Source organism: Lissotriton helveticus, chromosome 6 (assembly GCF_964261635.1).
Source record: "Lissotriton helveticus chromosome 6, aLisHel1.1, whole genome shotgun sequence".
NCBI lineage: Eukaryota > Metazoa > Chordata > Amphibia > Caudata > Salamandridae > Lissotriton > Lissotriton helveticus.
The window spans coordinates 1,623,340,612-1,623,355,850 of NC_136067.1; the positions used below are offsets into that span (position 1 = coordinate 1,623,340,612).

Here is a 15,239-nt window from a genome sequence, read left to right on the forward strand (position 1 = left end):
TCTGTCAGACAGCCGTGAGTGAAATCTGTACAACTTACTGATTGTATGCCTTTGGCCAACCCCTGCGAATCTCTCGCAGACATAGCTTATGATGAGACCAACAAACTTGAATATAGGAAAGTTATCAGGAACTAACATGCAGAAATAAAATCCTGACAAGCCTCCTACTACACAGTAAAAATTTTAAATCCATTCAACTCCCCGAAAGAGATCTTCCAGAGGTAAACAACGTTTACCACGAATCTTTCTCCCGCAGGGAATCACAATGCGGTTGTTGCAACGACCGCGTTGTGATTTCGCATACCATTATTCCGCAAGTCGCAACAACGACTTGCGGAGTGGGGGGGAAGGTGTTGAATTTAAAATCCAACACCTTTCCTATTATCTGCACAGACTGGAGTTGGAATAGTAAATTATACTATTCCAACATCCAGCGCCCCCCCTCCGCAAGTCGTTGTTCTGACTTGCGGAGTAATGGTATGCGGAATCACAACGTGGTTGTTGTAACGACTGCGTTGTGATTCCCTGCGGGGAGAAATACAGCGGGATAACATCATACATTCCTTCCAGATCCTTAGAGAGATCACAGAGCCCAAACCAGCCAGTCCCACTCCAGAAGCCTCTGTAGAGCATAACATCAATTTGGTTGGCACTCTTTTTCAAAGGAAGATAATGATCATATACTCCTCTTTCCCGGACAGGCCAGATCTGAATGATTCTCAATCAAGAAAGCCCCCTTTAAAGAAACCAGATGGTAATCTTTTGGCCTTCCCAATCTCACTTTGGCCTTCTCACTGACCTTCTAAGTGCAGTAAAATCGGGCTCTTCCTTAGGTCCAGTCCCCCTCCATTTCCTCTGCTAAGGGTTGGAAAGTGTTGCTCCTGCTTTAACAGACCTGTTAAATGTATCCCATATCAGCGGACAGGTCCCGCCCCCTTCCCAGTGGAGGCACTTAATAGGCAAACCGCTACTAAAAAAGCCCAGCCTTGATCCCCTTTGTTTGGGAAACTACAGGCTGATCTCCTTGTTACCAGGATCTTCCAAGCTCCTGGAAAAATATGTAAATAAATATCTCTCTGCCTTACTTGAATCCAGTGAAGTACTCCACCTCACCCTAATAGCGTTTAAGCCAAAGCACATAACAGAAACAGCTTTGCTAGCAGTGGTTGAAGATCTGAGACATGTATTGGATCAAGGAGGTTCGGCAGCCATTATTCTTTTAGATCTTAGTGCGGCCTTCGAAACGGTAGATCACGCCACACTCATTCGGAGGATATCAAGTGTGCGCTTCGATGGCAGAACACTGAAATGGCTCACTTTCTTCCTTGAGAACCGAACCTTTCAGGTACTAGATCGTTCCTGTTACTCAGATAGCCTTTTTAACCTTTATATCTTCAGTAATAAGGCCAGAACCCCTTGACGGATTGTCTGGGGAGACTTCCTACCCCAACAAGCTCAATAAAGAACCTTGGGATATGGCTGGCCTCGAGCCTCACAATAGACCACCAAGTAAAAAAGCTTGCCGACACATGTTTTGCCGTTCTGAGACTGTTGAGGAAGGTCCTCGACCTTCTCCCCTTCCAGCCAAAAGACTGATTGTCCAGGCGCTTGTAATATTGCGCCTCGTCTATGACGATGCCTTATATCTCGGTTCACCCTAATATGTTGTAAATAGGTTGCAGGTGGTCCTAAATGCTGCTGCTAGCATCCTTGTGAATATCCCGAGACACCAGTCTGCCTAAAAAGCTTTGGTAGAATTACACTGGCTCCTGGTGGAGTACAGAGTGCAATTCAAGGCCTTATGTATCATGCACATGGCACTTCACAAGGGCCACCCATTTTTAAGTTCTTTAGCCTCTCCATATATTCCCGGCCGCTCATTGGTCAGGTCTAGTTCCCCCTTCTGTGGTGGTCTGGTGACACGCAATGTTTTTTTTAGCCCTGGGTGGCCTTCTGGTAGCCATGTGCCCTACAAGAGCAATTACAGTACAGTAGAATAGAATGGACTTTAATTGTGCCCGCCTCTCACTGGGAGCTTCTACAGCGGCTTAGCTGGTAGAGTTTCTACTGTTTTCTCTAAGCCACGAAGACCTCATCCTGCCTTTTTGAAGAGTGCTGACAAATTCTGAAATTCAAGAAGTTATACCCTTCTTTCATTTTCGGTGGCAGTTTCCGTTATCTGAACATGTTAAAGTCCACCTAAATGCCTGAAAGAATGTGTAAGGCACGCCAGATCCCTCACTATATTACCAGGGCAATAACCCGCACAGGGATCTAGCCCTTGAGTAAAGAAGGGATCCGATCCGTGTTGCGGAGTAATGTGGGTGGGTCTAAAATCGTCACGCTTTAAACTACCAGTGAAAGTACAGGGTGGTGTTGCATAACGAATGTAAACATCTACACAGCATTGGTGCTCACACATAATAGTAACAGCGTTGTTAGGCTGCCATCCAGTGGCACTTTAAGAGACAACAACGATCCATTTCCCCCAGTGATGTTTTTTCTTTCACACGACACAAAATCATTGAAACAGGAAAATAAAGGTGCACTCCACAGTTTACAGATTCCCCTTCCAAAAATGTAAACCAATTCTGCATTAAAAAAATATATAATGTTTAAAATAAATTGATATTTTTCTGTAAAAAATCGCACATTAGAAGATTGACAGCGGGTGCTTCCCAGTACATACGCTTCCTTGAAAAAGTAATTCAGGGCGATAATGCTTTGAGCAAAGAACGGGTCAAGCTGCGTAAATACCGAATTAAAAACTTTAAAGATTTGGGGGCATATGTAGGTAAATCACATTTTGCGATTCTCAAATAGCGATTTTTAAGGAATCGCTATTTGAGAATTGCAAAATGAAATGTAGGTAATAATTCGCAATTTTATTGCGAATCTCTAAAACTCCTTAATTGCGATATGCAAATTGTGAATCGCAATTAAGGAATGAGTGTCCCATTCATTCCTATGGGCCAAGAGGCCCATAGCAATGAATGGGGATTCATTCGCAAATTGCTATTTTCTATGAGAAAATCGCAATTTGAGAATCGCAATTCCAAGGATGCCAGGGTGTCCAAAGGACACCTGTTGCACCCCTGGAATGTGCCTGTAAGTACATGTGGCACACATACATGCCCTAAGGGCATGTCTGTGCGCCACATGGCACTTTGAATAAAAAAAAAAATCATTTTTAAAGGAAATCGCAAATACCACCTATTTGGAGTAGGTGGTATTTTGCGATTCCTTAGGACATATTCGTAATGTCAAAGGCACTCCTACATAGCATTTAAGAAATCGCTAAATTGTGATTCCTTAAATGCTTGAGCAAAATAAGTAATCGCAATTTTTGCGAATCCTTATTTTCATATGTGGCACCTACATACCAAAAGGCGAATTCCGTCGTTTGCGAATCGCAAACGCCTTCCTACATATGCTCCTAGGAAACCAGTTGTGAAGATGTCTTTTCGCTGCCTGCAACTGTGACTGCTGTTGGTGGCTTTGCGAGGGTGTGGCGATAATATCAATCAGGATTCTTGTATAGCGCGACTACTCAGCTGGTAGGGTCTCAAGGCGCTGCTAGTATACAGACCGGCCAGACGGGGTTGTTCAGATTTCCCTGGAGTCTGCTGCTCTGGGCAGTTGCAGGTTTTCCAGTGTCTGTCTGCAGATTTACCAGGCCTGAAAACACCCTTCCATAATCCCAGGCTTGGGGACGTTGAACCCGGCCTGACAGGGGAGCTGACTGGGCTGTGGCCCACCCGCCCTCGACTCCTGCTGCATCTGTGTACCAAGGCGATACAAAAGGGGATGATGGACGGAGCGTTTGAGCAAATCAAACACTCACCACTAGTCAACTGATCTGGGATTAATCCATCACCATTCTTTAGCCCACTCAGCCACCCCAGTTCAGACATGGCCATATGCAAATCAGTCTGACCCTGTGCCTCATGGGAACAGTCCAGCCCGAACTGCCAAGCCATGTCTTCCCTGGACCGGAAACAAGCATCCTGGGACCGGATTCGGATTCATAATCCTCATCAGCCAGGCTATCTTGAATCCAGTGGCCAAGTGAGCAAGGGACTCACGTCTGAGCATACCCTGCCAATTTAGGGCGAACAAAGCGATACAAAAGGGGATGATGGACGGAGCGTTTGAGCAAATCAAACACTCACCCCCAGTCAACTGATCTGGGTTTAATCCATCACCATTCTTTAGCCCACTCAGCCACCCCAGTTCAGACATGGCCATATGCAAATCAGTCTGACCCTGTGCCTCATGGGAACAGTCCAGCCCGAACTGCCAAGCCATAGCCTCCCTGGACCGGAAACAAGCATCCTGGGACCGGTTTCGGATTCATAATCCTCATCAGCCAGGCTATCTTGAATCCAGTGGCCAAGTGAGCAAGGGACTCACGTCTGAGCATACCCTGCCAACTTCCATAATCCCAGGCTTGGGGACGGTGAACCCGGCCTGACAGGGGAGCTGACTGGGCTGTGGCCCACCCGCCCTCGACTCCTGCTGCATCTGTGTACCGCCGGCTCACGCAGGCAGCATATTGAGCTCACCTGGACGCATCCATTATTGTTCCTCTTTTGCTCGACTGGAGGATAAACGCACGTACCTGCTCGGAGTGTTCCTATGTTCTTGTGTTATTCTTCCTTCCACACACAATAACTCAACCCCTGCCTTTGGGTGTGGGGGGCGTGCGGAAGCAGTGATTTTGCCCCCAGCATCAGGCACCAGAGCGGGAGCTCGTTATATGGGATTAAGACATAAGTCCTCATTTAACTGAACATCTCATAGTATTCTGTGTTCCGGGAAAAAAAACAACCAGTGAAACTGCTTAAAATCTTACACAGGCACATGCATCATTGTTGGCTTTTGAAATTCCTTAATTGTGATTTTTAAGGAATCGCAAAACCCTATGCATGTAGAAATCGCTTCAACAATTAGAGATTTCTAAACATTCCTTAATTGCGACTCGCAATTTGCGAATCGCAATTAAGGAATACCTCCCCATTCATTCCTATGGGCCCTGAGGCCCATAGGAATGAATGGGAAAACATTCTCAATTTGCGAATCTCAATTAGAGAATCGCAAATTGAGAATGCAATTTCAAGGGTGCCAGGGTGTCAAAATGACACCCTGTTGCACCCCTGAAATTGATATGTGCACATATGTTGCGCACACACACATGCCCTAGGGCATGTGTGTGCGCAACATAAAACTTTGAAAAATGCACTAAAGTGCATTTTTCAAAGTTTTTGCAAATTACCATGAAGTTCAACTTCATGGTAATTTGCTACTCTTATTAGCGAAATCGCTAATTTTTTTACTTTGATGCATTGCATTTAAGGAATCTCAATTTGGTATTCCTTAAATGCAATTGCAATTTAAGGAATCTCAATTTGCATCAAGCTAAAAACCGGTCGTAAACTGGCAGATTCTCAGAATCTGCCCCTTTGAGACCGGTATTTTTGCATTTGGGATGCATCATCCCAAATGCAAAAATCGCAATTTAAGGAATCTCTAAATTGCGATTCCTTAAATTGCGATTGCATTTAAGGAATCCCAAATTGAGATTCCTTAAATGCAATGCATCAAAGTAAAAAAATTAGCGATATCGCTAATAGGAGTAGCAAATTAGCATGAAGTTGAACTTCATGGTAATTTGCAAAAACTTTGAAAAATGCACTTTTGTGCATTTTTCAAAGTTTCATGTTGCGCAGGGCATGTGTGTGCGCAGCATATGTGCACAGATCAATTTCAGGGGTGCAACAGGGTTTCATTTTGACACCCTGGCACCCTTGAAATTGCATTCTCAATTTGCGATTCTCTAATTGAGATTCGCAAATTGAGAATGTCTTCCCATTCATTCCTATGGGCTTCAGGGCCCATAGGAATGAATGGGGAGGTATTCCTTAATTGAGATTCGCAAATTGCGAGTCACAATTAAGGAATGTTTAGAAATCGATATTTTTTAAGAGATTTCTACATGCATAGGGTTTCGATTTCTTAAAAATCGAAATTAAGGAATTGCAAAAGCCAACAATGATGCATGTGCCTGTTAGTGTATCCCATACTTACTAAGCCGGCTAGCGTTCCGAGAGATATTGGGAGAGCTGAGACGACTCGAGGCTTCAAGATGGCTGGACTTGGAATATCAGGGCATCCGCAGCATTGTTGGATTCTCATACTTCTGTTCAAAGAAGAACTGGAGGGGTCTTGCGGGTAGTTAATGTCACGTTGTCTCTAATGTGGCTAGCAAGGAGCGATACCTACTCTTCACATAAGTGACTGATGTTTCTGTGACTCTCCCAGCACTATTGAAAGGTCTAACAGACAGTTAAGATGTTGTCTTCAGCAGCCATGCGTGGACGTCGAAGGGCATCAATGGCCTGTGGTGCCTGAGATCCTACCTGGAATGAATGGCCTTTGCAGGCAGCTCTGGGCCCCAAGGTGCTCTGCAGATTGCTGCTGATCCAGTATGTTGCCATGGTTGCCACAAAAAATCCACCTTTGCAGTTCTTATGGCGGTTGCTTCCGTTACGTTGCAACAAATACCGAATTCAAACACAGAGCTTCAGAGCACAATGAATGAATGAAGGTATTTCTGGCATGGATTCCTTGGATGACTGAGAAAGATCGGAAAAAGAAGCCAGCAAGTAAGGTGGTAAAGAAGTGGAGTAAGTCCTCAGGGTAGACTGCTGGGAAAATGACCATATAAGCAAACTCGTATAGGCAAACTTAATGGTACTGGGGAAAGATGTGTTAGGTTCTAGGTCTGGTCATGGGAGTGACACTCGCTTAGCTAATGCCAACGAATGACCTACCCCTAACATGCTATAATCCTTGTGTCAGGATCATTTGCGATCCAACTTTGACAAGACAAGAATAAGATCAGGCCAGGAGGGGCTTACAGAAAAAAGACACAGCGCATGTGGATAAGAGTTTCAGAGACACAAGGCATGCATTAAGAGTGCCTGTGTCCGTATCACGTTTGACTTAAAAAGTTGTGTCCTCGCTCTATCTGTGGCAGTACAGAGTCGAGGTAGAGCTATGTCAGATGCAAGTAGGCCAAAATTAATCCGAGCATTGACAGATTTGGGAAATACATATTCGGTCAATAAGCAGGAGGCGTTGATAGCATCCTGGGCCTTGGTGCATTTCTCTACTAATGTGTGAGGAGTTTGTTATTAAAGTTGTAATCATAAAGCATTTGGCTCATTAATTAACAACAAGAGGCAATGGTTTGGTGGCTTTATGGTCACCAGGGGGATTGTCAACCTTCTTGTCAGTGTTTCCTAATTGTGAGTGGGTTGCGTGCCGTGTTTTGGTGGGTTGTGAAAGTCCAAACAATAAATAGACACCTTTACATTCTGTGTTTATCTTGTTACATTGGCTGCCTATAAGATAGAGGTCAAATGTTAGGCTATGTCTTATGGTAAATGGATGCTTTTCATAACATGGTGATTGGTGTTTACAAACTCCTCTCACTGCATTCAGAGAAAGAAAAGTAAAGTGAATAATGTGACTGTCTTGCTGGGATACAGAGAGTGAACGCCAAGACTGTAGGATGTCATTTTTTTCTAACACACAACAAAATGTAAATACTTGTAAAAGAACAGTACGCATTCAGCAGTTAGGAAATAAAAAAGAAGAGCATTTTTTGTAATTCTGAAGTGTGATGGAAACAAGTACACCTTACTTGGTGGTGCACACATGATAAATATTCATTGAAGACAGATTTTCAAACATTACCATTTGTTTTCAATTTAGTTTTATCAGTAAAATTGTACGTCTGTTTAAATTTACTTCCCATTTCTGTGGAAAATGACCGTGTGCTCCCACATGAAGCTTTAGTTACATAAAATAATGTACATTAAAGCTCGGTGGGTAGCAAACATTTCTTCTAAAAAGTGGGTTGTGGTTCTAAAAAGTTTGGGAACCACTGTTCTAGATACGATTTTTCCATTGAGCCTGGGGAGTGGAGGAGGTTAAGGACTCAAAAAAAGACTGAGGGGAGAGGAAAAGTTAATGATGTAAAAGAAAAATATATAGAATTCTAACAAATCAAAAAGGGATTCTAGGAGCAATAAAGATGTTAACAAATTAATGTAAAAGAAAAAACATATGTACATAAAAATGCACATAAAATGGGGGAATTGGTGTTATTAACATGCACCAGCCAGGGAACAATTTGTGTGCAGTCTTGCTATTGTGGGCGCTATCACAACAGTAAGCGTGTGGAGGAGTGATTAGGAGGTAAGGGTTGCTTCATTTAATGTGTTGTCGTATTGCTCTTCATAAGTAAGATTGTAGAAAAGAGGTACATGATAGGTAGAGACCGATTATGAGTTGGGAAAGGCCAGAGTTTGTAGCCCCTGGATGGCAGCGACAGTGTGAGGATTTGAAAGAAACACACTGCTATCAGAGATTGAAAGTGTTTAATTGATTTTTTAATATTTAGGTTTAAATCGGGGTTAAAGGTTAGTTTGGTCTGGCTTGTAAGGGTCTTCTGAGTTGCATGATTTCCCTAAAAAAGGTCGTATGATGTAAACTGATGGTCAAGGATGGTTTGGAATTTGTATTTGCGTTCAGTGAGTGCGCATGTGTCAAATGAGCAGAGTGGCAAGAACCACCCCAATAGCTCCAGTAGAGTTCCTGATAAATTGAACTGCAAGTTGGCATTGAGTGTTATGGGAGCTTGGTTGGTGCTTGGTGAAAGTTCTATTTGTTACTTCTCCAAGAGTCTGGCAGTTGAAGTTGTGAGTGCAGTCTCTGCTCGGAGGGTCATTAAAGTTGTTGGAACTTGTGTCAGATCCCCGTTCTTGAGGCAAGGGAGCAGGCAGGGGCAATAATTCACAACCACGGGGGTTAAGGCCTTTTCCCACAGCTTTCCTGGGCCCGCCCTACGATTGCTCAACAAACTGAGTCAAGTCTTATCCTTTCTATACTTCTCAGTGATAGCGAGGGCGAGCTGTCACAGCCTTCTCTGTGTGACGTTAATCGGGGTCAGTGATCAACACCACCCTCCGGCTCCGGCATCACAGTAACATCAATGCCCAGCCTAGTTATTCTGTTTGAATGAAAGACAGGTACTTTATTACACAAAAAACACAGACTTCTGCTACAATAGAATAATGCAAGAATGCCTAATTTATGAGTGTGATGATTTTGATGATGTTGTTGCTCCTAGGGGCCTTTTCAGGCTAGCTCGACTACCCCTCCAACTGTCCCTTGTGGGCCCCTCCCTTTCTTTGGGGCTACCCCCAAACCCAAGCTCCTGAGTTCGAGGTACTGCCTCTGGGTGCAGCTCATGCTCCCCTCTCCCCTGCTTTGGTCTGAGCACTTGGTCACTGTGATCTTAGACCCTTTTAGTTTCTCACCCAGTTTGTAGGAGCAACACTGGACTACCTTCTTCCTTACTGGTAGCAGAGTGCTCTCAGGTGACACAACATGCCTGTAGGTAATTGTTCTTTGTAGTAGAGGTGGCTGGGCACTACCTTTGGTACCCAGGGCCTTGAGGCATCATTGGGGTTCAATATCAATATGCAAAAGTCACTCCTGGCTCCTTCGCAGATGCTCCCTTTCATCGGAGCCATTTTTGACAGTGCAGTTTTATGCCTATCCTCCGACAACGAGAGTCCAGGATGTTTGGTCTATTATCCCGGTCTTTGTGGTCTTTGCATGGACAGCTGGCATGCTATGGTGGGACTGTGTTAAAACACACAGGATATCATTTGGGCCATTTAACAGTTGATGAAGGAGATTGTGTGGATAGCTCCTCATCCCTGCACCTGAAGCTGAAGCACTCATAGTCAATAAGACTCGCAGTCCAGATTTGCACCATATACTTGTCTATCCAAAAGATACTACAATTTCTATTTTTAAGTTTTGTTTTTACTCTATGTTTTTTGTGTAAACTTTAGGGCTTGTTTATTATAATTGAGCAATTTAAGTTTTTGTAATTGTGCAGTATTCTATCACCAAACACTTAGATTGCAAATGTAAGTACAATTGATCAAACTTGCATGCTCATATAGTGCTGGACTCTAATTAAGTGGAGCATTTATGATTTGTAATGCATTTCATTTTATTGTCTAACCATTTACTTTGTTTCTTTGTTGATAGGAAAGGCTGGTATCCTTAGTGTTTGGGCTTTTGAAACAAAGAAAGCTCAATTTCTATGAAATATATGGTGAAGAAATGAACACTACAGCAAAGAACATAATTAAACAGGTAAACACAATATTTCTCATTTACTGCCTATGAATCTAAAAAAGGCCTTTTTTCCATGTGCATGGTACCAGGTAAAAACCTGAATATGTACAACACAAAGCAAATTGAACTCATTCACCAACATTTTGTATGCATTTATTTTTGTACCTTCTTGTCAGTCCTGCTTTTTCTTGGTAGTTATTTACTATACTGTAATTGCTAATTTACTATCTGGAACATATGCGGACAGAGATGCTTAAAGATGTTCAAGCCTACACTTATGTTATTACCATAGGATTACACCAGGCAATACCTATTGAAAGTTCAAGTAGCGCTAAACAAAACTTGAGAAAATAAAAATAAAAGGAGTAGCTTTCACAGCAACAGCCTCTGCTTGAGCATAGCTCCAAAGATCGCCAAAAACTACAGTTTGAGATTAGTTTAGATTCCGAGGCGAAAATACTCTCCAGTTGTCCGACTTAGAAGAAACTTCACATAGTGCAAACTGTGAACTTGAAATTTGTATAAAAGGGAGCAATGGTAGCCAAAGAGGGTAAACATCTGACAACTGGCCAAGGAATCTGATTGAATCTCTGTCCCAAGTAAGAGGATTCTGATTTGTAACTCATGTCTGCTTTGGAGGGGGAAGTAGCGGATAAGAGAAGTGGGAAGAGAGAAAGAAAAAGGCTGAATGGTCGTTCAAAGAATGATACAGTATATAATATTTGTTAAGCAGCTTAGAGCGTAGAGTTAGACTTGCATTTACACATGTCGGCGATTAACTTCTAAGTCTTAAGATGGATATTGCACCTTCTTGTAAATAACGATCCTTTTCCTCAAAAACCCCCCAACAAAAGTATGGTCTAGTAAGATAGGCTTTTGAAATAATATGGTTCTCTTTCACTGAACTGAGCAATTACCTAAGCTAAGGAGTTGGCTGATTGACCCAAAATTAGTGGACTGAATATTTGCAGAGAGTGACATAGACTACTATAGTCCAATATTTTCATAAAATAGACTGTCCTCTTAGAATATTGATGTTGGTACTGAAACTCCAAAACAAATTGCGTTTGAAGCATTATGAAAACCTCTGATAATCTACATTGAGTCAAGACCTCAAATCCTGAATTAAGTGCATTTTCCAAAAAGTGAAACCTTTCTTCATTTAAATGTTTTCAGAATGCAGTATCATGTGTCTCTCAGTTATACTATATGAGGAGTAACAGCTGTACTCCATTTTTGATTAGTGTCACTATTAAATAAATTAGGGACACACCAGTTAGTTCAAAACATGAGTTGAATTGCAAGAAAGATGTAGTAAATGTATTTGACTTGCAATTTGACTAAACACAAATGAGTAGAGTAGGTAAACGGAACGAAAAAAATATATCACATTTGATTATGGAAAAGAGATTAGATTTAAAAGTTCTGGTGCAGTTAAGAAATGCCAATGGTAGAAAGGGTATGGGTGTTTGAAGGTAATAAAAGGGGAATCTGCCGAGGCACATCCCCACATGGTTCAGTGAAAACATGTGAATCCTGGAATCATCATTAGAAGAGGTAAACATGAGAGAGAATGGAGAACAGGGAAGGATGAATGTAAGGGAGTAAAAGTGTTGCAGGCATAAAAGAGGGTTTTTACTGTTGATTTATGAAAATTATTTGAAACAGTTGCTTTGAACCTAGTGCATTTCCGATATAAATCCACTTTTTAGAAGTGACATAGCAATTTAATTTAAAGCAATTGTTTCTCAAACGCAAACCATTTGCATAATCTACCATACATGGAAATGCAGTGCAATCCCGGCTCACCTATGGATTAGTCCACCTTCTAAACTCAGTCCTTACTTATTTTTATATCCAGTCTTTAAACGCCCAACTAAACGGGATGTCCTCTTACATGGAAAACCTCTGTATTCAACGTTCAAAACATCTTTTCATACAATGGAGTATTGACTCTAGAGATTATCCACGAGTCTTATTTAACCTGTGTTAAAATAAATCACATCTTATTTACTGTGAGTTGTGTTCCTCTGTTTCTGTAAGTCTAGACTATTTACAGAAGACCTGTACTTACTGGGTCCCATTAATTTCAGGTTAAAACACCCCTTTTTCATTGTTTCAAAACAAATGTAAGCTGGTCATGGATGAAGTCCTTAGTAGGCCCACCGCGTGATGCAAATATGGATTTGTTGGGTGCCTTTGGGGGTCTCTTGGGCTTTAAGAATAGCAATGACATATGCGGACTGCTCCATGAAAATCTATCGGACTCTGGTAGGTGATGTTTGCATCAAAGTTTGCCAGTCAGCATTACTGAATGACCCATGAAGATTCTTCGAATCCAGCTCAATCCACTAATCTGTGGGATGAATGCTGCCAATGTACCGAAGCTTTAACTACTACTGTTGAGCTTGAAAGATGGCAGCAGGTATACTTCTCCAGTGGGGGGAGAGTTCCTGCCATCAACATGAATTTCATAATCCATTTGTTATGTATGTTTCACGGGTGAGCTTGGTTCAATGCACCAACGCTGAACGTGAAAGATTTGTAGCTCCGCAGATTCTCACCCAATACATTGTTGAAGTGGAATCATTGCTTTTGGGTTACTAACAATCCCCAAGCCGAGATGTGGGACACTGACGTACCGTAAACAAACCTATTTAGCTCTTTACAATATTAACCTCACAAATGGTACCAAGAAGAATAGACATTTTTAACTAAAAGCATTTTATTGCAACAGGGCAAACATGCTTCTTCCCACATCTTAAACAAACAAACACACATAATATAAAATCAGCTAATAGGCACGTTGTGAACAACGAGAATAAAATGAACATTTCTTACAAAGTTCAAATGTCATTTAAAAGCTAACACCCTAAAACCTACTTCTATGCTGTAGACTAAGAGAGCATGGAAATTAGAACTTGCAATCTAGACTGTCTTAGGGAGAAGCAACACACTGCATACCTTGTAGACAGCCAAAGCTATGGTTATCAAAAAAGTGTGAAGGCAGTTTTCCCTGCAAAAGCCCTGATCTTTGGACTGGGTAAGAGTGGTCTGCTTAATTCAGGCACTCTGTTCATCACCACCCCCTTTTCTGAATCAAAGGAAAACACACGCCGCAGCAGCATCCTTTCTTTTGGATTTAGCTCGTTATTTGCATCAAGTGCGACATGGCATCTTCTTGGTGTGCTGGCAGAAGTCAAGACAGTCTCCAGCATTATCTTGTGCGATAATCTGGGCGAAGGACTTCTCCTGAATAGAGGTCACAGGACAGTCCTTATATATTACATCTTATCAGAGCTTGGAATTTCTTAGATACGTTTTGAAATGTCTGACATAAATTATGTGCATCACGGTGTGTGTCCCAGACGTATCCTTATGAACATATGAAATAAATGGATGTAATTTCAGACTACACTATTTTGGCTATGTGTCTGTTTTTGTTCTTATTTGGCATTGACATTAGATAACTAGACACTTGTACCAGACTTATGTCGCATCAGGTGTTATATCTATGCCATTGTCTGAACGACTTTACACTTTCACAGTTATTGGAACGATAAGATTAGACGATATCTGAATCGATGGCAGACATGACAATGATTCTGCCTAAATTGAGGAAACATTGCGACTCCCATTACCTATTAATGAGAAAATGGCGACTCCAGTTACCTAAGAATGGAGTCAGGTCCTGCTTCAAATTGATTCGGACCTTAGGTGCTTTATGTCAGTGACACTACTCTTAAATGCAATTTTATTGGAAATAGATGTTTAATGCTGTCAAAATCGTGGTGAGCTTTCCAGTACTAGCTGGTCCAGCAAAGGTGGTCAGCGCGAGAATTTCGGGGACCACTTTTGCCCTTCTGTTTACATGTGAAATACAAATATTTTGGGATAAAAACCATGGAATAAATGTTTTGGCACTTGATTGAGGATAAAGAAGACTTCTTTGCTGCTGTATGGCAATTCAAATTGGAACGTGTTGGCAGAACGTGGTATATGACACTCTTCTGGAATATCGTGAGAGGTGGAGCTCAGGATTGAAGTGCACATATGGAGCTCAGTACAGGGATAAGTCATAGATTAGTAGGTTAGGAATGAAGTGCTATGTCGTCCTAGTGTTTGAAAAGCAAGGGCGCTTTAGAAGTGGATTGCGTATCTAAGATGGAAAACCTGTGTGAGTCTCAGTACTAGAATGGTAGGTACCAGGATGTTGGGGATGCTCTAGGTCGATATTTAGGCAGATTGTCAGGCCCTGCGTAACCCAGTATTATAATAGCTAGATTATTGCAACTCATGAATGTGTTTATATATTCCTAATTCTGTGACGGTTCCAGTATTCACAGAACCAGGGTTGCTGTGGGTCCGGGTTGAGGAATATTGATCGATTGATAAGGTGGTTTGAAGTAATTGAAAAGCAGAGGGTGCTTAATGGCACGGTTGTGGTGCATTGAAATAATAGATGGGTTGGTGTCCACTATAGGGACTGGGTGTGGCATTTATGACTGAAGTGCTCTGTAAGAGCTGCATGTAGGTCTCATTGTGGTAGAAAGGGATGCTCTGACCTGGTATGAAATGCACTAATAGAGCCATTTTTCTGTCTCGTTGCTAGGATAGCAGTGGATGCTGCAGGTCAAGATTGAGAAATGTGTAACTCGGTATTATTAGCACGGTGTGCTGCAAGTTGAATGTAAAAAGAACAATTGATGGACAGAATTTAGAACAATATCATACATTCACCCCAGTACAGAGATCTGGGCCTAAATCCATCGTTTTTTTGCTCACCATGCCGTTCCAGTTTGGACCCAGCCATATGCAAATCCGTCTTGACCCTGCGCCCAATGGGTACAGTCCAGCCCAAACTGCAAGGCCAGGTCCTCACCTGGACTCTAAACCAGGTATCCTAGCACTGGTTTCGGGATTTCAGCCCTCATCAGCCAGGATGGCTTGACTCCAGTGGCATGGAGAGCATGGAACCCACGTCTGGGCATACCCGTCTCACTCGGGGTGACAAA

General features: G+C 42.3%; 1 protein-coding gene across 2 annotated transcripts in view; it reads left to right on the forward strand.

The window, feature by feature from the left end:
- VPS54 (VPS54 subunit of GARP complex) overlaps positions 1–15,239 on the forward strand; it is a 624,042-nt gene that overhangs the window by 226,077 nt on the left and 382,726 nt on the right. For both annotated transcript variants that reach the window (XM_078649430.1, XM_078649431.1), the window contains exon 10: positions 10,135–10,242. In XM_078649430.1, the coding sequence (XP_078505556.1) occupies positions 10,135–10,242 (108 nt within the window). The remainder of the gene's footprint in view (positions 1–10,134; positions 10,243–15,239) is intronic.